This window comes from Clinocottus analis, unplaced genomic scaffold (assembly GCF_023055335.1).
Source record: "Clinocottus analis isolate CAN_PGR_092001 unplaced genomic scaffold, fCliAna1.0.p SCAF_16, whole genome shotgun sequence".
NCBI classification, from domain to species: domain Eukaryota; kingdom Metazoa; phylum Chordata; class Actinopteri; order Perciformes; family Cottidae; genus Clinocottus; species Clinocottus analis.
Genome location: NW_027175887.1, coordinates 6177784 through 6202703, shown reverse-complemented (window position 1 = coordinate 6202703; position 24920 = coordinate 6177784). Strand labels below are relative to the sequence as shown.

General features: G+C 42.6%; 1 protein-coding gene across 1 annotated transcript; it reads right to left on the bottom strand.

Annotated features, from left to right (window-relative positions):
• Positions 1-871: 871 nt before the first annotated feature.
• mrc2 (mannose receptor, C-type 2) lies at positions 872-24263 on the bottom strand. The gene is made up of 29 exons (XM_068577936.1): positions 23953-24263; positions 18631-19035; positions 16413-16586; positions 16103-16267; positions 15425-15538; positions 14991-15134; positions 14698-14889; positions 13825-13979; positions 13563-13667; positions 11009-11124; positions 10769-10917; positions 9498-9715; positions 8673-8815; positions 8487-8583; positions 8278-8407; positions 7977-8009; positions 7681-7847; positions 7251-7419; positions 7020-7162; positions 6692-6800; positions 6274-6440; positions 6081-6189; positions 5740-5978; positions 5495-5657; positions 5150-5299; positions 4790-4903; positions 4139-4318; positions 3365-3388; positions 872-3249 (listed from the first exon to the last, which is right to left on the bottom strand). Exons 1-29 carry the CDS (start codon positions 24077-24079, stop codon positions 3029-3031), a joined length of 4422 nt encoding a protein of 1473 aa, XP_068434037.1. The 5' UTR covers positions 24080-24263; the 3' UTR covers positions 872-3028.
• Positions 24264-24920: the final 657 nt, after the last annotated feature.

Sequence of the window (24920 nt, the reverse complement as noted above, 5' to 3'; positions counted from 1 at the left end):
CTTGAGCTGAGTGAAATTCAACAGACAGAAAACTGATGTGTTTAAAGCGTAAGCAAAAGTTCCTAAGGGATAGCTTCCATACACCAGAGACACATTAAAACTAGTAGGAGGTTAAAGTTATAAACAACTGCTGGAGTATATAACCTTTGGATGCTTTAAACTGAGTGCCTGCGGCATGCAGATGGATGAGCTGTGACATCCATCTTAAGTGAGATGGATTACAGAGAGCCAGTTTGATTTGAATAACAAACTATTTGCTGGCTGTTTTGCTGCAGAGGTCCAAGTCTCTGGCAAGAAGAGGCCAAAAGCTCCAAACACAGCAGGTGATGGGTTTTAAACATGCCCTCGTCTCTGCATTGCCTGTTCCAACACAGTCCAGCTGGGTGGATGTTGTAGCTGCTGCTCTTATTTAGTCCACTACACTAGCACATGTTCATCAGGAAAAATCACACATTTAAAACTGAAGGCATGATTGCATTCACAAAGAAATGGAAGTTCTGCAATTGATCACAACCTATAGCTTGTAGATCAGTAGAGCTATGGAGAAAACAAATAGTGATCTGGGCAGAGAGGGACAAAGGTCAGGCAAACCAAACAACAAGGTGACCAGCAGGATGTTCCCATACAGTGGGCAAGGTGTGCCCTCTTGTGGAGAAACAGCAACATTGCAGCACACAATTTCTTAAATTCATATCCCAGCTCGCTGACTTACCATAAAGATCCAGACAAATGGATAGTGTACCGTCAGTTTCTCTCTGTTTGTCACTGAATTTCATGTGAGAATTTGCTCCAAAATTCATATGAATCCATAAATAATTGAAAGCAGAAGCTTTGAGAACATAGACTTTATTCATTTTATATAAAAGTGACACAAAATCTTACAAAAAAAAGAAAAGAACAGGAAAAGCTTCAGCTAATCTTCACAGGGACAAGAGCTGGCCTGCATCGCAGAGATGATCTCATCGGGGAACACACTCGATTGTCGTCGCATCTTCACCTCAGCACCTCAATCAGTTGACGTCATACTGAATATAAAGACAAACCTTTACAGTAAAACCACCAGCAGAGGCCGGGGTAAGCCTGGGACAAACCACTGCACCTTTTACACTCCTCCTTTCCTGTATTATTCATCTCTTCCTACAACCCTGACTCCTCCTCATGCTCCTCCTTTCCCCCCCTTTCCTCCTTCATCTATTTTTCCTTTTTTTCTATCTTCTTTCTGACCCCTTGTGTCCCTGAGCCCTCTTTCTCTGATTGGTTCCAGACGTGCCACTGAGCTCTTCTTGCCGACTCAACATTCCACAGCTGGAGACTGCACACACTCACTCACACACTCACACACTTCTCCTTACCCTTTCTCCTCCTACCTTCCCCCTCTAGCCGACTCCGACTCGCATAGCAAAAAAAAAAAAAAAAAAGCAGCACTGTAAGAAACCAAAAGCCTCAGACTGAAACAGCTCCAATGAATTCCTGCAAGCAGAAAGACAGAAATGCACTCAGAAGCAAGAGCTGATGGGAAAAGAAAAATGTTTGGGGAGGCGAATGAACTCTAAAAAAATGTGGTCATTACCCTGCGCAAATGCGAAACCTTAAAATGACGTGGAGAAAATAGTGAATTCACTTTTAAAACATTCTTTGGCTCCATACCACGGAGTCATTCACTTGAGGGATGTTTTTCTTTGTGTGGCAACGAGAAGTTCAAGTGTTGGCGTTTATTCCTTCAAAGTAGGAATGTTTCCAAATGTCTTTACCAGTCGTATTTAAGTCAAAACACATCATGAAGCCTGCAGCATTAAAAATACAAATAGTGACGAACATCCAAGTGATAAAACACACAAAGGAGTGAACTGTGCCGATACAAATGATGAATCAGACAAATATCAAATTTCAACTCCTTTTTCATGGTGAATACAAAGAGAATTACTGCCATTAAATATTGCTGAATCAGCACCAGATGCTATATTAGGTGCCAAAAGAAATACAAGTTTGGAATGACTAAAGGCAAGTGAATGACCAAGATTGAATTAGCTCAAGTTAATAGAAGAAAGTGCCAAAATGTACAGAGAGCTGAAAGTCTGATCATTTCATGACAACCTTCAGTCCTGCAGTACCGAAAAGACAATGGAGTCTACTTAAAGACCAGCTTTCAACACTAAGAACAGAACTCAGTATTAGTAATGTGCACAATAATGTACTGCCCTCAGACGGTCCCCACTAATGATGGTCCCTGTCACCCTCCACACATTCACATTTGAACTTCTCCCTCCTCTGCTCTTCTGCCAGCTGGTGCTGACGTGTCAGATCAGAAAGGAGAAGAGAGGCGGACTCACAAAAAGCACACATGCATCATCAGTAACAGTTCTCTACAGCTGCACAGATAATGACAAATCAATGGGAAGGACAAGGATGCAATAAAACAACAAAAACACACCTCAAGTTCAGGTAAATACTGTCATGGCAAAAACAGAAGAAAAGTAAAGTGAATTTGGTTCCGGAGAAGACTGTGGCATGTATATAGAGGACAGAGACAGATGGTTTTAGTTAAGAGTCAATCTGTGGGTGTGATTGTACCTTTTTGCTTTTGAAGTATTTCAATCAAAATGGGAACAAACAAGGAAATTTACGCCAAGCAAAAATTGACATCGGCACCAGAGGAGACAGTGAGGAGTCATTTTATAAAACCGACTTACGTGGAACTTCTCCAGCCGCTGCAATAAACCTAAACTCCCCCCAATAGATCCATTTGTGCCCTTCATGAACGCTTTTGGGGGAAAGCTGTACATGTACATATGGAAAGACCTGATTTATCTGGGGATGAATTGGCAGAACTGTTAAGTCTTGGCAGAAGAGGATTGAGAAGGAAAGGATTCAATTTACACCTTAACATCTGCTGCGCTCTACACAGCCCTTCAGCACTTCAAGAATCTTTTTTTTGGTTTCGAAAGAGACAACAACAACATCAATGCCACAATGTCTGTCTGAATCAGCCTCTCCTGCGTCAGGTCGGGTGGGTCCAGGTCGGTCTCGGCTACTCTGCCTGCTCGTTCAGCTCCATGTCGGACACCAGGATGTTCTTCTCGACCTGCTCCGCCTGGGTGGAGTTGGTGCGGCTGTAGCGGGCCCCTTCGTAGGAACCCCGGGACCCGACAGTTCGCCGACGGTACAAGTAGATCACGCCGACGATCAGCAACACCAGCACCAGGCCCGTCACCATGACAATAATGAGAGTGGGCAGGTGGTTGCTATCCACTAGGAAATGGTAGAAGATGGACGTCAAGGTTAATGCAAAGAAGTCACTTTCTGGTTACATATTTTGAGTGACCAATGTGCACGGAGTGACGTGGCAGCAGATAACTGTGCTTACTTGTTACAGAGGAGATCTCAGCAGCTGCAAACGAAAGAAAGGGCAGTGAGGAACGACGTGTCACTGATCCCTGATCATCAACTAGTGGAGTATTTCTCAGGTTATTCCACTGTGTTTCCACACTGACAAATATACTGTATGTTTTTATTCTGTGGCTGCTTCATCGTTCATTTATGTTAAACAATTTAAGGTATTGCAGTTATGTGTGGTGTGTGAATCGCTTTGAATTATTAATTGAATCAATTTTTGATTGATTTGATGTTAAAGAACACCGTTAAAGACCACTGGGTAGTCAAAAATGTTCCATTATTACACTGCTTACTACTCTCTATATGAATAATTTATGTCATATGCTTTGAATGTGTCTTTTATGGTGTTTATTCTGTACACATGACATCCTGATACAAGGATCTTCCTCTGTTGCTCTCCCGGAGGTTTCTTCCTATTTTCTATTTGTTTAAAAGTTTATTTGGGGGAGTTTGTCCGGTACCAATGTGAGCGTCCTGGGACAGAGGATATTGTATGTGTACAGACTGTAAAGCCCTTTGAGGCAAGTGAGTGCCTTTGGGCAATACAAAACACATTCAATTAAATGGTGTCGGCTCCTGCACATGAAACATCACACTCAAGAAACTTAATCAGCTTTTATAAAAACCTTGAAACTCATTTGCATAATTTGCCCTGGTGTCAATGTTGGCTAGTTTGATCTTAAAATCAACAAACTCAACTCGAGCTGGATCTGAGAACGGCTAAAGCGGTCTTGTGTTTGCTTACTGCGAGGCAGTTTGCAGATGACTCCATGTGTGCGGTTCCTGCAGGAGCCCGGCTTCCACAGCCCGCTGTTGCTCTGGATCCAGAAGCAGGAGTTTGGAGATAGAACGGAGAAGGCGTTGTCATGCGCCTCCCAGTTGGTGTACGGCATCTCTGTGTCCCCGGTCCACACGAGGCCTCTACCTGCAGCAGGAACAGACGCACAGACACTCAGGGGAGCTTCGAACGAACTCACGCAGAAGTGTTTCTATAGTTTACTGTGAAGGGGAGCTGATTCATCATATGGCTCACATCTCTGTTTAGTCAGAGAGCTTTCCAATATTGCATTTTAGTTCTGAATAAATGAACAGTTCTGGGATAATGCACCTTGCTTTATCTCGTTTATTTGACACGAAAGAAACTCATTTAATTAGGTTTCCTCTACTTAATTAATTGTTTCATGGTTTCATATGTTTAAATCAAAATCATCACGTAAAAACCTTCTCATACACGGACTAAGAATGGTACAACGTATTGAGTATTATTGGTATTATTGAAGTCATTTCCTGACAAGCAGCCGAAAATGAACACACTAGGATTTAACAAAGAAAAAGGTTAATAAGTTTGCTGCTCTTGAGGAAGCAGGGTGGACTGTCTGATGCAATGTTGCTGGACCTTTCACACTGATGCCCAGCCAAGCTCCATGTGCCTGCTCTGCATAGCTCTGGATGTGTTCCCATACAAATCCATTCTCTGTTTCATCCAAGATAGAGAGAAGTTCCGCTCCCACTACAAGAGACAAAAGAAGAGGAAATACACAGAGATTGAACAAAGGGCAATGGGAATTGATCATACGAGGAGATTAAACGATCGTGCAGCTAGCTTGATGAACAACACTTCTAAATTTAGACATATTGATGCATTTTGTCAACCACGTTTGCAGTGGAGAAGGTCAAAAGTGTTGCTCTTGATTAGCTTTCAATTCAGTATCATGAGCTGGACAGGCAGCGCAGCAGGAGTCAGGAGGAGCGGTACCTTTTTTACAGGATGTACGTGCATCCTGCTGCAGTCTAAGACTTTGCAGGTTGAAGGCGTAACAGTTGTTTCTGAAAGGCACCCATGACCACTCCCCCAGAGAGTGGGGGCACTGGCCGGGGTAGAGCCACTCATGAAACACAGGCTCATCTGGCAAGGAAAAAAACAGAGATGATTACATTTAAATTACAGTAACTGGTCAGGAAAAATTGCTGGTAAAGTGTTTCTGCTTTTACAAGATGTGTGCACACACAACAGCACTGCGTATGGTATTCAGGTGACTTGTTTGGTGCATTTGTGCCACATGTTAGTTGATATTATTGTTGTTATATTACACAGACATACCACTAATTTGACAGATAGCAGCCTCCAGTTTAGCATCACAGGGAGTCATAGTCCACTGCCCAGTCGTGGTCATGTGACCGCATCCAGCCATCTGATGGGGCTCCCCATCTTTCCAGTTTGAATATGACACTTCCTCTTCACCCATCCAGGTGAAGCTCTGTCCCTGAAAACATAAAAAAAGTAAGTTGCAATTCCCTGCATTTTCTTTCAGTTGCCGGAGACATACTGTAAGTTGTTAGGCTCACTCCATAATTGTAGATGCCGATCCAGGCAGGCCGTCGCAGGCTGCTGATCAGCAGTGTGAGGTAAGCCTGCTGGTAGGGATCCTTCACCGTGGCAAGGGTCCCGTTCAAAGACTCACAGAGGTGCAGAGCGCCGGTCCAGTCCAGACGCTTCTCCACAACCCGGTAGGTCACTCCACCAAGCTCTACGGGCTGTGACAGGGAGGCCGGGATGAGAGCCGGGGCCGCAGGGAGACCTGAGTCTGAAGGAACGACAAAGTCAAACAATTTGTCACACTTCCGTTTGTAGTGCAAACAGTCGTCACTTTTAAAGCAGTCAAATGTTTGATAATTCAATATCACACCTTGTGACCTTTGACAGATGAAGCCGTTGCTTTCCATCTCACAGGCGCGGGAGGCCCACATGCCCGTGTTCTTCTGTGGGTTCCCATGAATCATCACCACACAGTTTCCCTTTGAGGTGACAGTGAAATCGTCAGAGCACGAACAGATGGAGGACAAAACCATGACATGTGTACAGATGAGTGCTGTGGGTACCGGGTTCTTGTCGTGGTGGGGTCCGCTGTTGTCCAGTGGCTCCCCGGGAGCCCAGTTGGTGTAGCTGAGCAGGCCAGATTTGGCCCACTGGAAATGACCTTTAGAGTCTGAGGTCAGACCCACCCAAAGGTCAACGCTGGCATTTTGAAGCAGGGTTGTGACAATGGCTATTAAGAAGAGAATCAATTGCATCAGTGTGCATGCGTGATATGAACAGTGATACATATCGGGGCAGTTTAATATAACACACTACAACCATTTGATACTGCTGACAATGACATAACATACAGATTTACCATGTACAAGTAATTATACCTGTGGAAGTGTATTTTTGGAGAGCTGAGTTCATTAACTTCAGCCGGGTCCAGCCCCACCTCCCTGCTTTGACTTTACGCCAGCTGTATGCTGCTGTAATTACCTTGCTCCAAATGATTGGACACCACTGCGATTACACCTCCCTGCGTTTCACATTTCAGCTTGGCTGCCGACCATGTGACTTTGTATGGCTGATCAAAAACTCTGAAACACTACAGAAACACCAGATGTCAATGAACACATTAACGAAATAAGGCTGAGGTTAGGTTGAATGAAGACAAAAACAGGTGAAATAAAACATTAATAGGGACTCAATGTGTCCTTGCTACAATGCACTGACTGTATGGCATACCTATGGGATGCATTCTCGATACCCTGGATCCTGACTACGACTTAACATACTACTGGCTACCAGTGTATTGTCGCTCTACCTTATGTTGATAGGAAGACCATCCCTCAGGACAGCCTGAAGGTGGGTGGGGGGTTGACGGAGTCGGAGGAATGGTGCCTGTGACATTCACTCTCTTACAGATGTAGGGCAGGTCAGAGTGGCACTTTTGATCGGCCCACTCCGCTGTTTAGAAGTGAAAAATACAAGCTCATCCATGTGCGCGCTGTATTTGATTTAGTCTGATGATCTCTCATATCCGGGTTGTTCTTACCTTTGCCGGCGGCCATGTGGACACATCTGCGATCGCGGCTGACCGGATGCGGCCTCCCGAGAGCCCAGGACACATAATTGAGCACAGAGTGGTCTGACCAGCGGAAACGGCCATCATTTTCATAGGTGTGAAGGCCCAACCACCAGTTGTCACCCTCCACCTTCACCATCTGAATGTGAGAGATGAATTGTAAAAAGGCATGTCGAGACCTCACAGACTTTTAAACAGGCAGGGGTTGACTGTATGAAAGGCTGCCAGCAGAATAAAGTCAGTAATTAAATAGATCACACAGGTTGATGCTTGTTGGGATCTTCTGAGGGTGCTCCCTTCATAAAGCTGGATTGCCTTCTCAACCACCAGTAATTAATTTCCGTTTTTCATTACACCAAGTCATGCAAACAATGATGAACTTTGATAAAGTGTGCAGTGCCTTGCTTAAAGTGTTTGCCAGGAAAGCTTCCTCCTCAGCTGAGTGGACGGAGGCCAGCGAGGAGTCAAACCAGGAGCAAATCCTCTGGGCCTGGTCCCAAGTGGTGCGGTGGTCAAAGAGTTTATACTCAGCCTCCTGGAAGCCAATCCACTCTGGTGAAGTGGTGCCTGACAGATGAGGGATAATGCAAGAAGGAAACAAGGTCAAAAGACATAATAGAAAGGTTTTGAAAATAGGCCTCAGGAGATCAGTTCAATATGCTGAGAGAAGTTCAAAGCTAAGAAGATGAGACTGACCTTCAGACATTTCTGGTTCCTTCTCAACACTACCTGAAAGCACACACCCAAGATGAAAGAGTTTTCATGACTAAATAATGTAAGAGACCAAAAATACAATGTGAAAAGAGAAAGAGCTCTTCAGAGACGCAAATCAAACAGAGATACTGTCGGTGGAAAAGGGTATTTATAAAGATAAGTAGAAGGTGTACAACATAAAATAAAATACCTAAATTCTAAAGTACAATTCCAAAAAGTCTGGTGCTCGTGTACCAATAGAGTAGAGGTCTTTCTAAATAAGCCCACAGAAGTGTTGTTGTACCTCTGGGGATCTTGCAGATCCAGTCTAACTTGGAGTCACAGTGCATGGCCAGCCAGGTCATAGTGCCCAGGTCCGCTGCAGCGCATTGCCTGACGTTGTAGTAGTAGCGTCCGAAGTTCTGGTATGTGTACTGAGACACAAGCAAAGAGTAAACCGATTGCGCTGCTCAGTATCTGTCGAGACTTGGGTCGCGTCTTGTCTTTACTCACAGCCACTCCATCACTCCACTTCCAGCTGCCGTTGTCCATTGGGTTTCTGCGGTTGAGTCCAATCCAAAACCAGTGCTGCTCGTGGTCCTCTGACTCCCTGCGGGCCACATCATCATCATCATCATCATCAACATCGTCGTCAGTATATTGCATCTTAGTGTCACCTGTTCAGAGGCACACACTCACCCAAAGGCCTCATGGAGGACCTGCAGCACAAAGTTTTCCTCCTCAGGGCTGCTGATGCTCAGCAGGTTGGCTCCGTGTCTTCGGCAGGACAGGTGAGCTTGCAGCCAGCCGAGCTTCTTCTCCAGCTGGGTGGAATGAAACACCTGCACAAAGGAGGATTTGTTGCTGTTAGCTTATTTTTGTTCAGGACTTCACAGGATTATTTCGGTAATTCTATACTTTATTTGACTTTATTTACACTTTGTGTGCATGGCTGTTCAGTTCAAACAGATATACATGTGGTCTGAACCTGTGGAATTAATGCCATGTACTATATAAGCATCTACAGATAAATCTTTAGATATGCCAAATGCTACAAAGATTGTTTTTCTAAAAAAATCTAAAATATGTGATTCATTCCACTTTTGAACTACAGCTATGTTTCAGCATTTTGAAATGACAAAGTTCAGAGTTAGATATGAGATCTGTCTGAAACTATGTATGCATATCCATATTCTATAAGAAATATCATTTTATTTCTAATATTATCATAACACGTAGAAAGTAAAGCTACATTTTTTATTCACCACTCTGAAGAAGTGAAACTAATGTTTCTAAATTGCCTTGAATTTGTCATCCGACTTTGTAAAACGTGATCACATCTTCATCTAAATGTAATACACTCAGAGGCTTACGCATTCAAATGAGAATGAAGTAACGATTGAAATATTAAACAAGGCCATTTTAGACCAAGACTGAATTAGTTAATGAATGAACCAAAGTGTGGCAGGAGATTAAAGGACACTTCCGGTACGGTGGGAGTCGGTGAAACATTGCCGGGCGAACCTTGTAACAGTAGTGCAGGTTGCTGTTGCTCTTCCAGCCGCTGGGACAGGAGCCACTGAGGCTCGGGGTCGGCTGGGGGACGGGGAGCACAGGGCTCAAAGACGCGTCCTGGTTCTGGCGGCAGATGAATTTCGCCTTCGATGACACACACTCTTTCACCTCCCACAGACCTGTTGCAAAGCCTGTCGCCATGGAGACGCAGCCTCCGCGGACGTTGACTGAAATGCATAGAGGGTGAAGCGTCGGTGAGTGGGTGAATGGAGAGAAAGAGACTAAAGCTGCACTGATGAAACGTGTGGAAATAGAGAAAAGAAGAAAAAGAATGTGGAAAATGTGATGTCATAATTATGACTTTTCTAAAATGAAAGGGCAACATTTGCTGTAAATATATTGTAAATCTATGCAAGTCTATTCTCTTAAGAATCTAAGATATTAAAAAAAGAAAATGTATAATACATTTTCTTTTTTTAATATGGTGGACAGTTATCTCTCTATAATATAATGTTATACAGAGATAACTGTCTGTACATGTGTGTATGTGATGCTCTCTGAAGGGCTTTTCACCTTCAATGACATCATACAATCCCACAGGGTTTTTTCTGCCACTACTCCGTCTCATAGGTGCAACTTTAGGGGTTATGAGTTTTATATAAAATACATGGTCATACTAGAAATGTTGTCAATGTAATCACAAAAATCTATAGATAAAGTCAAAAACAGATAGATAGATAGATAGATAGATAGATAGATAGATAGATAGATAGATAGATACTTGTTTAATCCCCAAGGATTAAAATAAACTAGCCACGTCTACTAGAGAACCAAAGGGCAGCTATAATCTGTGCAGAGGTCAAAGAGTTCATATTTTTGGATCTTTCCATGACTCTAAAAGCCAGAGAACTCGCCTGTTTTTTGCATCTCCAGGTCTGGTTTAGAAATGACCATTAATCCAAACTCCAAGATAGCATAAATTTTTCAATGAGTATTCTCCTGTGTTTATTCCCCTACATCATTCAAACACTTGGCACCAATCCAGTTTTAGATTAAATCCAAAAAGATCTCTGGTTCAGGATGGACCTCATGATGAAAATCTCAAGCTCCAGAAGTTAACCCATCACTGCATCAGAAATAAAGAATTGAATTGGAAGAGTGGGTTGGGAATATAATGTAAGAACCCCAATCTGGTCATTCTGCAGCCTGTAATAAATGATCAGATCATCTGTGCACGCCATTCAGTAAATCACGAACATGCTCGTGGACATATGTCCTACCCGGCTGGTCACGATTCCAGTTGGTGTAGGACACTTCATCCCCACTGAGCCAGTGGAAGGAGCCGGGGCTGCCCTGGTCATGGAGCCCGATCCAGAAGGAATCAGCAGAGCGACCGAACACCAGGCTATTTGCAAAGGCCTGCTCGAACCTGTAAAGATGTCGAGGGGCTTTAGAAAGGATGCGCTGAAAGAACACTGCGATGTCTGTGTGTGTCTATGTGTATGTGTTGCTGTTCGCACCTATTGGTAATGGTAACAAGGGCGGCTCCATGGTCCTCACATGACTTTCTGGCTTCATCGAAGGTAAACAGATCTTCTCCCACCCAGTAACAAGCTGGGCTGTGCCAGTTCCAGCCCTGAGAGGAGAGGACATATGGAAAGTAAAATGATGAAATGTGAACATTTAAATAAGATACACCATTCGAAGAAAGCCAAACGTCTTCAAAGACTGTGCAGAACTTTACATTTTCTCAATCAATCATTTAACATCTGGATCTGGATGTGCACCAAAATGCACATGAGACTTTTAAATGAATCATGTTTCAACACCTAGCTCAGCCAGCTTCAGGAACTAGGGCAAGATATAGGCCAACAACAAATTGGAAAATTAAAAGAAAATAGCGGCTCATAATAATACTGAACGTTTTAAGGGTAGAGGAGGTGTTTGACCAAGGAATTAAGGAAAATCGCACAGATAGAAAGACAATCAAACAATACCTAAAACATACAGCATCCTCCTCTGCATTAGTAAAGAAAAACATGTCTCTCAGAAAATAATTGAATTGTGTTTTGACAGTCAAAACTGAAGTGAGTCCACTTATACGAGTCAACTGCTGCACAGAATACAAAGAACACGTCTAGACATGCAGAAAATAACTTTTGGCTCAGTCCCTGCTGACAGATCATAGTTGTCGACGTGTACAGATGCAGAGAGCAGCCAATACACAGAAAGACACAAGGAGTGAACTTTTGAAACACAATGATAGTGAGAGATAGTGCACGTGTACAGTTCTTTGTGAAAATGCCCAACGGTTTACACAATAATTTCATTTTTAGCATTTAGACAAAACACTCTGTTGACTAGTTGCTCTCTAATTGTGCCTGTCTGCTGTTTGACACGGGGCAGGTAGTGTGCAGTGTGTCTTTTTGGGCTTTTACAGAGTCAACAGCTGCCTTCTGTGGTAGAAAGTTACACTGCGAGAGCAGTGAAGGTTAACTAAAACCCACACAGCGAAATAACAAGCTGAAAGTTTGAAAGCTCTGTAAGACGAGGAGGGATTCAGAGGTATCAACCTCTCTGGAGGCTCATCACTGAGAGCAAACGTTTCAACATTGTAACATTGTTTACAATAAACTTGTATACTTTGTTATAAAATATTGATTATAGTCACTTTGAGATACACTTCCTGATTGTTTGTGGTTGTTCCTTGAGAATTTGATCTTGTACAAAATCATGACTGCTGTCTTTAAACAGTTAAATAATCACAAAAAAACATGTTCAATCATTGTAGGGCCCCTATGGTGACTGAGGGGCCTGTAGCAGCTGCTCACGCCCCAGGCAGCCTCTGACATTACAGATCATTGTCGTCTCATCTCTCTGTTTATGAAGCAACTGAGTTATCCTGATCATACGATCACCATCTTTAGAAGCATGAAGGACAAATGCAACGCCCTAGTGAACCGACTGGATGCTCCAATGAGTCAGATGAGTGACAGCATTACAGTGATGAGCAATCCAGTACATTTTTGGAGTTATGAGCCCAGCGCCGGGTGGGGTCTGTAACGTTGCTGAGGCGGTCAGCAGGTTTTCTGTCATCGTTATTTCCCACGTTGTGTAAGACAAACCGCACCGCCTCAGGGCGCAGCAGCATGCCATGCCAAATGATCCCCATCGCAATACCACCCATGATGCCTTGCTCCCCAGGGGGAGGGGTAAAGATTCATTACACCAAACAAATGGTTACACAAATCAGCTCAACCCTCAACTTCAGTTTGTTTTCATCACAAATTAACGCAAAAAATGATAAATACAAACAAACAAACACACTTTCTTTTCATTTCTCAAAACTAAATATCTATTAAGTCGCACATTGCTAGGAAAGTAACCATAACTGTTATCTTGGACAGTGACCATTAGCACTAATGGTTTGGTAGGTTAGGTAGGGGGTAATCTCATATGGAGAGAATTATGGACTGAAACCAGAGACAGATGTAAATGGATTCTCCAGATGGGATTTAGTTCGCCATGTGGGTAAACGTATTGGTGCATTTCTGTTGTACCTCATACACTTAAAATTACAAACATTATGTTCCAATTTGAATACCTTCAAAATCCTTGTTTTGTTTTATTGGGTTATGAGACAGTATAGTATGTGTTATGCTGAATGCATGCATCCAGATTTCAGTTTGTCTGGGTTGCACGCTCGCAGTGTTGATGGAGCGATTCATTGACCAGTTACGGACGAGGGGCAGACCAGGTGGAAGGGTGAGAAACAAAGTCGAGTTTTGGGGAAAGAGATAAAATGTGAAGGAAAGGCTGAAATACTTAGTATAATAATTATGCCCCCGGAAACACTAAAGATTGTCTACAGCTGGAATAAGAGCACGGAAAAGCTACAGGAGATCTGAATGGATTCTTTGTGGAGTAAAACTGAGACATATAGAGAAGACAAAACACAATTGAATTGTATCAAGTCCAGAAATGGGGAACAATATTTTAATCTAAAGCATAAGTAGTGTATGTCAAAGAGAAAAATGAAGTATGAATGCAAATAATACAAAAAAAGATTCATACTTGTTTGCAGTCTTGGTGCTGTGGCTCCCCATCACTTTTTTTTGCCGGTTTCTTACAGATGGAGGCCAGAGTCAGATTACAAGGGCTGTCATCCCAGCGGCCCTCCTGCACATGTAAGCAAGACACAAAGAGAAAGAGAGAACACAGCTGTTAAATATATACAAACGGAGGAGACCCGCTGTCAGTTAGAGCCCATTAGTCCATTTGAGGTGATTAAGGCCCCAGACTTTGAGGGTCACTGTGAGGGCAAAAGGTCACTCACAGCTCCCCAGATGGAGACGCAATCTTCCTGGGTGTTGCGGAAGTTGTTGGGTTCAAAAGGGTGCCAGTAGGTGAAGATGACGGGCGTGTGGTCGGTCCATTGGAAGTCCATTTGCATTTCAGTGTCATGGAGCCCTATCCATAGCTGGTCGATATCTGACAGAAGAGACATGGAAGAAACATTTAGATATTTTACTTCAGTAAAAGCAGCAACAAAACAGTAGAGCCCAGCATAAAAGATGTCACTTGAGTAAACACACAAACCTTTCCATGAGGTTCAATAACTACATTAGAGCAATTCCTTGACCTAAAAATGTGATTCCTTGCTTCATGTGCTGTTTTTCAGCTCAGGGAAAGGAGTGAACTGCCTGGTTTCCACTACATTTCAGCCTGCTCGTGAGATGCAGGCTTAACATGTAGGAGAACAGCTGGAAATATTTTACTTCTTTTAAAATAATTATTTTTTCAAATAAAATGCACACATATCTATCAAAGTGTTTTGAATTATCTTTTTTGCAGGCTGAAAGGCACATCTGAAACATTGATGCATTTTGCTTCTTTGTGTATAAAATAAAAAAACTGAAGAATATAATTTAACGAGCTTTCAGACAGAAGTCAGTGTGAACCCATTAGACTTCAATGGCATTAGATACACAATCAACACTTTTTTCCTTGTGATTTTAGAAAAATATCAAACTTCCGCACTCCCCCTGTCTAGAACATGGTTTATCTTTCAAAAACTGTATTCTATTCCTTAAAGTCCACTACTAGGCGTTTATGTGGTACAGACATTTAACATATTTCATAAAATGTCTCCCTGTAGCAATGCAGTTCAGAAGAAACGTTCGAGAGACAATTATAAAAAAGGACACACCTTTCTTCAGGTTGCGTATGATGAACTCCAGCTCTGGTAGAGTGTGGATGCTGACCAGGTTGGACTCCATCCTCTGACATATTTTCTGAGCTGCATCCCACTCAATCTTCTCTGAGGTCACCTTGTAGCAGCCGGCCTGGAAGGCCTGCCAGCCCACATTGCACTCATATTTCTCATCATCTGCCCATGAGTCTGTGGGAGCAAAAAGATTTTTTTTTTAAAAAAACCCTAAAATTCTGAACTTTGGCACTGTGGCAGTACTGTAAGTGCTGAAACGATGTCTCGACACTGACCAGTGGTGAAGGGGTCCAGAGTGGCATTGGGCCTCTTCTTACAGACGTACGGCAGAGCAACAGAACAATCGCGGTTTTGCCAACGACCTGCTGATTCAGTTCGTATCACAGCGCAGTTCTCCTCCTCAGCATGGGTTGGCTGGTCTGAAGGAAGAGAGTAAGAAAATAAACTCTTCAAAACATCCGTACTGCCACGGTATCCTTGTTCAAGGCACTTGACCCCCAAATACTCCAGTGTCCACAGTAAAAGACTGCAAATGCACTGGAAGGCCACCAAGTGTGTATTTGAACTCAGAGCAGGGTGTTGCTGAAAAAGAGCAAACATGCTCATTCAGCCTTCTGTGAGAAAATATGTTTAAAAAAAGACCACAGAAACAACAAGCTTTTTTAAAAAAAAAAGCCAGAAAGAGGTTGAGTTGTTTTTACAGTCTGACCTGACTCCCAGTTGAGATATTTGAGTGGTGAGGAGTCGGCCCATTGCCAACCACCATTGATGTCCAGGTCATTTAGGCCAATCCACAAAGCAGCACTGTAGCCTGTCAGCAAACCTGGAACAGCAGAAGAATATCTTTCTCAAATGTTATGAAATACAACAAAAGCCCAGGGGTTTCTCTGAGTAATTCTGTAAAGGAAGTAGTGTCAATAGTGTGCTTCCACTTAGGCCGAACGATCCCTCCAGTTTGTCATGATTGTCCTGAACTGTCAACCCTGAATTGGGCAGATGATATAATTGTTATATAATAATGGACTCATATTGGCAGCAGGGTCACAACATCCCAAAAAATCAATTACTCCTTTTGGGCGAGTGATGGTGCGAAGTAAATATGATGTTCCACCGCACATTTCATTGCTCCAGATCTTCCTATCAATGGTTGAGTTTTTTCCATGTTTTTCCACAAGCAAAGAAAGGCTTCATTGAACCGTATGCCTCCTTGTTATATGTAATGTATACCAAGGATTAACTATCTAACTGTTGGCTTAGTGTTGATTCATTTGTGCTTGCTGGCTATTTCTGAAGTTTTTATTTGCTGGTGTGGTGAATTCAGACAAACTGCTACTACACGAGTGGATGCCTCTGCACCTAAATGCACACATGTGCACATTGACTTCACCATTGATGTACGTCTGCTCATGCAGCTTGGTGATGCTCAGCAAGTCCGCTCCCTGCTGCTGGCAACTGATGCGAGCCTCGCTCCATGACAGCGTAGCCTGGAAGTTAAACTGGTAACAGCTTTCTGTCAGCGGGTCAGTATCCCAGAACGTCTCACAGCCGCTGCCTGGCAGAGAGGGAGAGAGATAAGACGTTGGTCAGACCGGGGGGGGGGGGGAAGAGAGAGAGAAATAACAGTAAAGTTAACAGTTAGGTGAGAGGAAACTGTGGAGAAGCTTGCTAAGTTTCTCCAGTGCAAAATGACAACTCACTCTTCACAGGACAGAAGCCCCAGCGCTCGTCTTGGTCGTAGTCGTAAGTGGTGGCGCACCAGAGGTGGCCGTCCTCACGCCCGATACTGGTGCAGTTGTGAAACCACTGGCCGTGGTACAGGAAGGGCAGGTAGCAGGGGCGGCCGTGAGAGTTCCCCTGGATCGTGTAGGTCTCTGGGGAGCAAAAATAGGAAAGAGACTTTTAATCCCTGCATGCTGCAGGAGGGAGTCAAACCGTGTGTGTTGCCTGAAGTTATGGCTGTGAACTGTGCTGAACTGAAATACCGTATGTGTTTTCCCAGTGACTTGTGTAATCAAACACATGGTGAAAAACAGAGGATGATGTTACAGTCAAAACAGTAGTGTCAAAGAGTGGTCAGCAGCAGGAAGAAGAAACAAACGCAAATAAGCATCTTATCAAGAAAATGCGATTATGAACTTAATTTTAAAACCGAATTAACAGTTTTCATTTTTACAAAAAAAATATTAGATCGACACATTTATAATCCGTAGCAAGATCTTTTTGAACAAGGCTAGTTTAACCTATAAACTATATATGTGTCTATGTTCCTACAGTTTAACAAAATACGTTGAGGTTGCTGGTTTGGTCTCTCGATTCCAAAAGTGCAGCGTGGTGTGAAGAAAAGAGCAGCGGAGAGAGGCAGAGGCTGGATCTGTAGTGTTACCAGAACAAGTTAGGCCAATGGAAAGTAGGGCAGACATGTTAAACGAGGGAGGAAAGATTTCTAAAGCTCCCTCCCTGACTTCCCTCTCTGCTCCACCGCTGGCTGGCTGGCTGCAGTGGAGTCGCTACTCCGCTGACTAATGTCAGAGGCATTCCTCTGCAGCAGTGAGTTGACTTCACAAAGAAACTTGTGAAGATCGGCACTTGAAAGTTGAAAATGTCTGCGCGCCCAATTCCCTTGCCACAAAGGAGTAAAAGAGGTCGAGGAGAGGAAGGATAAGGAAGAGAGTACAGGGAGCTTTTCTGGTGTTACGTTTATGGCAGATCTGGTTTTAATTGCAGTGAAGCAGATCCTATTAACCGTGCACTCGTATGACTGGCTGAGCCTCGCCGTCAGGTTTGTCAGTGAACAGCCATGACATTTGATATTGGAAAGAGCAGTACTAATAGCGGAAATGAGGCTTAGCTGTGAACCACCATGGTTAGATTTAATCTGGACTGAAAACTATACATAAATACAAATATACTTGAGGGCAAGGACAACTGTGCGTGTTTTCTGCATTTTACAAGCACCAGCCATGTTTTCTTTGGCTGTCTGACTGGCAGTCGGCCACTTGTCCTCAAAGATGCCCTAACAGCAACAACTTGCGATATCCATTTGATCAGATACAGCTGTGGCATTCACAACAGTAAGTCTATCACTGAGGCTGCACAACATGCTGAGAAGCAGCAGCTCACTGGGTCACTGTATCACCACAGCTGGGAAATGAAAGACCTTAGTCATTAGAAAAGGCTTTGCATATCCCTCCAATGTGTGATCTCATTCCTTATTTTTTATAGATTTTATGTGGTTTAGGTGTATTATTTTTTTATTACTATAGAGTATTTATTGTAGGCCAAACCAGTACAATGCTAACATTGTACTGGTTTGGCCTCGGTCTTGGTTCCCTCAACAAAAAGTCAATGTTTTTTTTCCTTGGATTTTGGATTATTGCAGAATATTAACTCTCAGGCAAACAACCATTTTGGATACTTGCATACTTACATTTTGTTCAGCAACAAAGGAGCGTCACTTTCATGTTTTTTTGCAATGTGAATGCAATCGGCAAAAGTAAAAAGCTAACCTGAGGCTATAAACAAACTACACTACGATCACATGATTTCACATCACCACCTGGTCGACGTGATTATGTTTCCTCGTCTCTTTTAGCCACTTGTCAGTAATCACCTTTAAAAGACACATAAAAGCTTCAAATTCACAAAAGAGGTACACTCCATTATTACTTTTTTATATTTATTGGTCCTTCAGTCTTTCGATAAATACATTCGTAATCTCATTAATGTTTTCTTTTGGTCATATTTAAAAAGTAATAATCACAAAAATAACTTGTCATAATTGTCATTTATGTTACTCAGGATTGGTGATTTAACAAATGAAGGTATTTTAGTGTAGTTTGCTTGCAAAGCTTGAGTATCAATCTGAAGAATCCTTGCGGTGCAAGTCTGATCTTGTTTAATTACAAGCATGCTTACCACGATATGTTTGAGAGCACAGGTCCTGACCACCGCCATGCAGGGTCCAATTGAGATTCGTAGAAGAGGAGGTCGAGGAGGTGTTCCGAAACATGGGCGTGGGAAGGTAGCTGTTGAGGTTGTCCAACACCTGGCCACAGTTCCAGGTCCAGCGTACTCTGGGAGGCTCGTGGTCACAGTTGTACATGCCCAGAGGATACCTGTCATATTTGGTGGGGACAATCGCGGTGGAAGCGCCCAGACAGAGGGAGGTGCCCAGGTTGAACAGACGGCCCCGGGTCACAAACTTCCAGCGCTGGCTGTCTTCCTCACAGGAGGTGGACAAAATGAGGGCGTGATCCCGCACTCCCAGACACCCCTGGGGGCCCTCATTGAAGAACGCAAACCCGTCAGAGTCCAGCGGCGCTGTGCAGAGAAAGGGAAACAATGGCATCAGTCGATAACACTGATTAAAACAGGATTCCATGTTCCCAGCTAATGTGGCAAGAGAACGGGTCAGCGGCCGGATCAATATCTCCAATAACAGATGCCGTGTTAGAACGAGTTGTGGCCTCTGATGATGCTGGTAATAATGACCCTAAAATCATGCTTACACATTATATAAAAGAGCTCTTAGCAGGAAGTAATTGCAGAAAAAGTTATGCGATAAATTGTGACAAGTGATTGCATGTGTTTTTAATTCAAGTTGAGCAATCACCGTTGAAGTATTTCAACATTCACTGTGTGTCACGAAATTACACCATTCTTAAGGTTTCACCTGGAATGACCTCTCCTTGTTCACTCAATTTAGCGATATCTATTTATGCTGGATTTTACTATGAAGAGAGTAGCAGTTGTAGTTTTGGGGGATATATATAAAGTCGCTGGGAGGACAGATACAAATAGCTGAATGTTTTACTGGTCTGAATTTGATTAAACTGTGATGATCCTCGGAGGGGAAATGGGTAGCTGTTTTCTACTGCTGTACACGGATGCATTTATTAGCATTATTTCAGTGCAATTCTCTGAGGAACTATAGCAGCCTGCAAGGTGTTGAACTAGAGAGCTCCGCAGTAAATGTTTGCAAAATACTGAGAGTTGTGGAATAAAAACGGTTGAACTTAACACATTCAGGGCAGTGGCTGGACGCCAGCCTGAGGGACTGGAAAATCAGGAACAAAATCCAACTCTCTTTCTCAAGAATAGACATGCTTCTCTTTTATTTCTTTTTCCCCTCTGATTTTTTTCTTTACTGATTTAGAGATTGCTATGGAAGCCAGGACTGTGTGGTTGTGAGTCTGTGTGAAGTTGTTAGATAGAAAGACAAGTCAGGAGTGTAGGAGGGATTCTAAATTAAGGTCTTGCTGAAATACACATAAATCTCTTCTCTCAGACCTAAGACATAGGGGAGAAAAAGTGAGACCCTCAGCATTCCTACTCGACGGGCTCATGAGAGTGGCCAGGAAGTGGGGAAGGTGGGAAAAGATCACTGGGCATTTGGCTGAAAAACACAACTCTCCTATGTGGACACTTCACCCCGCTCAGTTTGCGGCGATCCCTCGCTTCCCAACTCTAAGCTTGGCACTCCAAACCTCCAGTGCTGCTTTTATAGACACAGAGACAACAGAGTCTCATCAAGAGCCCCGTAAAACTCCCTGTAATCTGGAGGAGACGACAGACACGCCCTCTTCTTGCACTCAGGTCTGTGGTTGAGTTTCTCAGAAGTAGTGTTAGCTCATTTGGTCCGTCGCAGACACAGAAATGGAGCCCAAGCGCACAGTGGTTCAACATCTGTTTGGAAGTGTAGTGTGATCAGATATATAATCAGCATACTGTTTTTATAAACCTATCCTTCCTAAAGTAACATCCAGCTGTTCGAGTTGTCTACTGCCAGGTCATTGTTTTAATCAAGAAAGATTGTGTTGAGGAACACAAAAACGCAAACATTTTCTCAGGTTAACTGTACAAACACAGGTTCAGTTAACACAGGGCATCTCAGTTGCTTTGGTTAGAGACTATATTTCTATGAGGCTGTTTTTGTAGTCACTCCTATTAATGCAACATAATCCAGAGCCGGATCAAATGTATTTTTTATTTTTTTTAAAACAGTAAAGACCTGTGGAAATTCACTGCCTGGTATTTCCACTGAAAGATTGAAAATAACATCACTGCTTTCCGTCAGATTTTATTTTCTCAACGCATTGATGAATCAGTTGGATTACAAATTGCTTCAATGATGATAGAACTGGAGTTTTTTTTTTTTAGGGGAGGGGGATGCTTAGTTTTTTTTCAAAATAGTATAATACATTTTCTGTTGACCAACCAATCATTTCAGCTCTAAAAATCATGTGCATTATATTATGCTTTAGGCCCTCGGGGTAGTTCATATAAACAGTCTATGACAAGCCTCGGTGCTCTGCTGCGATTCATCTCTACTCTGCAAACACGGTACAGTGGGGAATCTTCCACAGTAGACAATAAGATGTTGATCTACTATAATCTTAGCTCAAGATTTAGTTTCATCCCTCAACACAAGAAAAAACATTGCATATACTTAAATAGAGCTACACAATGCTGACTTGTTAACGAGACATGACAAACATGGCAATAAATCAGTCCTATGCCATTTTGTCACAATAGGAATTAAAGCCACCTTTAAAAATAGCCCATTGTCTGCTCCAATGGTGCATGCGGGAAGATTTTCACACCAGAACAAGCCCAGTAAAAATCAATGTTGAGTTCACTTCAGTATGTGAATATAAGCTCAGTATTAATATGGTGACTGTATGAGACGTTCCCGGCAAAAGCTTTTGAACGACTCGACAACCTGAAGCTGCAGTTCCAGACAGCGAGAAGCAAATTCAAGTTTTAATTCCGGTCTGGAGGGGACACAACTGGATGTTTGATGTGAGAAAACTCCCGGGCAATCAGAGAGAGAGTGCAGAATTCCAGATTAACTTTAAGCCATTGAGCTCTGTGAAAGCTTAGCCACAACAGCTCTCCTGCTGTGATCTCATCCTCTTCTTTGGCCTGTCACCCCTTTTTTCAACACTGAAGAGAGTTTCCTGCTGAAGAGAGAGGCAGGGACTCATGGCCAAAGATACTTGCCAAGAGAGGCAGATATTCCCAGAACCTCCACCTCCTCAATTCTGTTGGACCAGATTTGAGGATAACAATTGGACCGTGGGTGTCGAATCAACAGCAAACCTCAGCTTTAGAAATGATGAGTTAAACAAACTTCTCCATATCACATTGTTTGGTGGGGTGTCACTCATTGTGGCTGCCACGTAATTAAAACAAGGTGTTTATTTCTTATTATTTTTATTTTATACACTTATATCTAATCTAGAGATCTAGACTGCAGTTGGAGCAGACGGTATTTTTTCCCGTAACCTTTCCTTATTTTGACAGATGTCTGAGATTTAAAAAAAACAGGACTTTAACTGACGAGCATGATAAAATGTCAACCAACAAATACGCAGGAAATTCCAGCCTGCTGTGTTCGTGTCTCTGGTGTTTTATGGTGGTCTGGCCTCTGAAGCAACCCACACTGTGGATAGGTTTGACCTCATCCAATAAAGCATATAGGAGAGGAGACAGAGAGAGAGAGGCGCTATCGGCAAAAAGGGGCATATTAGCATCTCACAGCGTCGCTCAGAAACTCAGTAAGTGGAACATCTATGAAAGTGCTTCTATTTGGCATGGTATAATCGGGATAACGACTTTTCCAAGTTTAGGGAGTAAAATCATAGTAAGATAAGAGTTATGTCTAATTGCACTAAAAGGAGTGCTCAAATGATTTGATCAGGTATTTTGTGTGAGATCACGACTAACTTTGCTCTGAACTTTTGGCACCAGAGACCACCACAGAGTCGATGCTGTCTCCACAGATAGTGACTCCTCGATGTTAGTCATGCCCAAATACACTATGTTGCATTGTTATGAATCCAGGAAAGAATATATATCCTCTAAATCATCGAGTGCCATAACTGTCACCCTCCTGACATTCCTGTCACAACACGCTGAGCTGTTCCCAATCAACTGTGGTGGCTTGTAAAAACAATTCACAGAACAAATACAAAGATACAACATTTCATAAAACAAATCAACAAGGATAATTCCCCCTTAGATCCCATCTGCAGCTCATCCATTTGGTCCAAAAGTGATGGGAAACGGAGTCTTCACTTTAGCATTTGGAGGAGGCAGGTGGTTGCAAGTGATTTTAAAGTTCCCAAACTAATCCTTGTCAAAGAGCTCATGGTTATTTAGAATGTATATCTTATGGATATGAGAGTAATCCTACGATCTCATTATATTAATCTGACTTCTGGACCAAACTAAAATAGGTAAATCAATGTGATAAGAAGCTGTATAATGCCCTGAGTCTGGCTTGATGATATAATACAATTCAATTATTTTTGTAAGATAAAACAGATCATTTCCTTACAGTAGCTGATTGTGTTAAGATGGCCAGAGATGACCTGGTGTTCAGTATTTACAATAGATTACCTGATACTGACATATATATCATTTTATGTGCCCAAAAAAAGGAAAAGAAATCATGCACAACATCTGTTGCAGTCCAGCTTATGATCTCATTAATGTACTAAAAAAGGTCACTGGCAGTAGGTTATAGTTATGTTGAAAAACTGCTCAACAAACATGAAACAACTACTATACATAAATATATATATATATATATATATATATATATATATATATATATATATATATATATATATATATATATATATATATATATATATATATATATATATATATATATATATATATAATCTTTACTGGAGCACATTGTCTCTGTGGGTTAACCCTCCACAGCATCCCATAACATGTTATGGTCTGAAGGACCAGACTGAATGTGTTAATTACCGCCTGTAACAGGATGTAAAGGTCACATCTGCCCGCAGGGTGCCAAATGCGCGTCACTGGGTTAGGATTAACCTACAAAAACCAGTGGGCACAACAATAGAACAACAAAACGAAAAGGTGCGTTGCTTTGCGGCTTGAAATGAACATGCTACATAAATAGGAATCACAGTAGAGACACTAAGCCAGCAGCCCCTTCCTTACTCCCCCCGCTTTCCTCCACATCTGGTTCCACTCATTGCTCGGACTTTTGGTTCGTGGCATATGGAGGCACTAAATCCAGAATAGGTAGAAATAATCTTTTTGCATCTGCTTTCTAATGCATGTTCTGACTGGAAGTCGTTACAGAGACAAAAGCGTGCACAAAAGGCTCAACGTCGGCTCGTTTTTTTTTCTCTCTCTCTCTCTCCGACTTTTACATCAATGAAAATAAGCGAAAGTTGACATTTTCCTCACCCGTAGCGCTCCTCTTCAGTTCCAGACTAAAGATGAATAAATATAAAGTGCATTTGTAAAACATAAGTTGCCGATTTGTCCATGTTCCCCTTGGTTCCTGGTTTCGGTGACGACCGTTGCCTTGCATGCTCACAACTAACTTACAACACACGCACACACAAACACACACATACACACACAAACACGCACACGCGAGCGCGCTGCAAAAAAAAAAAAAAAAAACAACAACAACAAAAACCCCTAAAACCCCAAATAAGCGAAGTCGGAGCAGCGACTGCCCCAGGGTTTGACTTTGAGGACGATGGTGCAGAGTTGGGAGCGAGTTTGTCCGCGAGAGCTCCGTCTGCCTCTCAGTCAGATGAGAGAGAAATGAATGGAGCGGCGTCAACAACGTGTGTGTTTGCGGTTCCCAACATGAGGTCCGGGGACCTCCAGGGGCCATGTTAGAAGACCCACCAATGCATCCGTGTGGTACATAGAGGGAATGGAAGCAGGTGGCAGGAAAACAAACAAAACAGGCTGTGATAATGGAGATGACGTCTAATATAAAATCTGTTTTTGTTTTGGAAAATATTCTTTATTATTATTTGAGAACTTTCTCCTTTACATCACCATTAGGAATCGTTTAATTTATTCTTTATTTTTGCCTTTTGCCTTGCTCAAAAATCCAATAGGTTCAAGACCTGAATGCACCAGGAGCATTTGTGTTCAGGCGTGTCAATATATTTTATCCAACGGTTGTTTTTGGAGAGAGTACTTTCACACAGAATGCCAAGATTCACTGCAAATAAATATTTTAAATCATTTTTGAAGTGAGGTCGATTGGTATTACCTTTTCCCTCATTAATACAGACATCAACCAGTTGCGTGTGATGGATATATGAAATAAGTACACTGAGTCAAGGCCGCACAATTTGAGGATCTTTGAAATCATCACTAAGGCTACATATCAGATCCATCAGAGACAT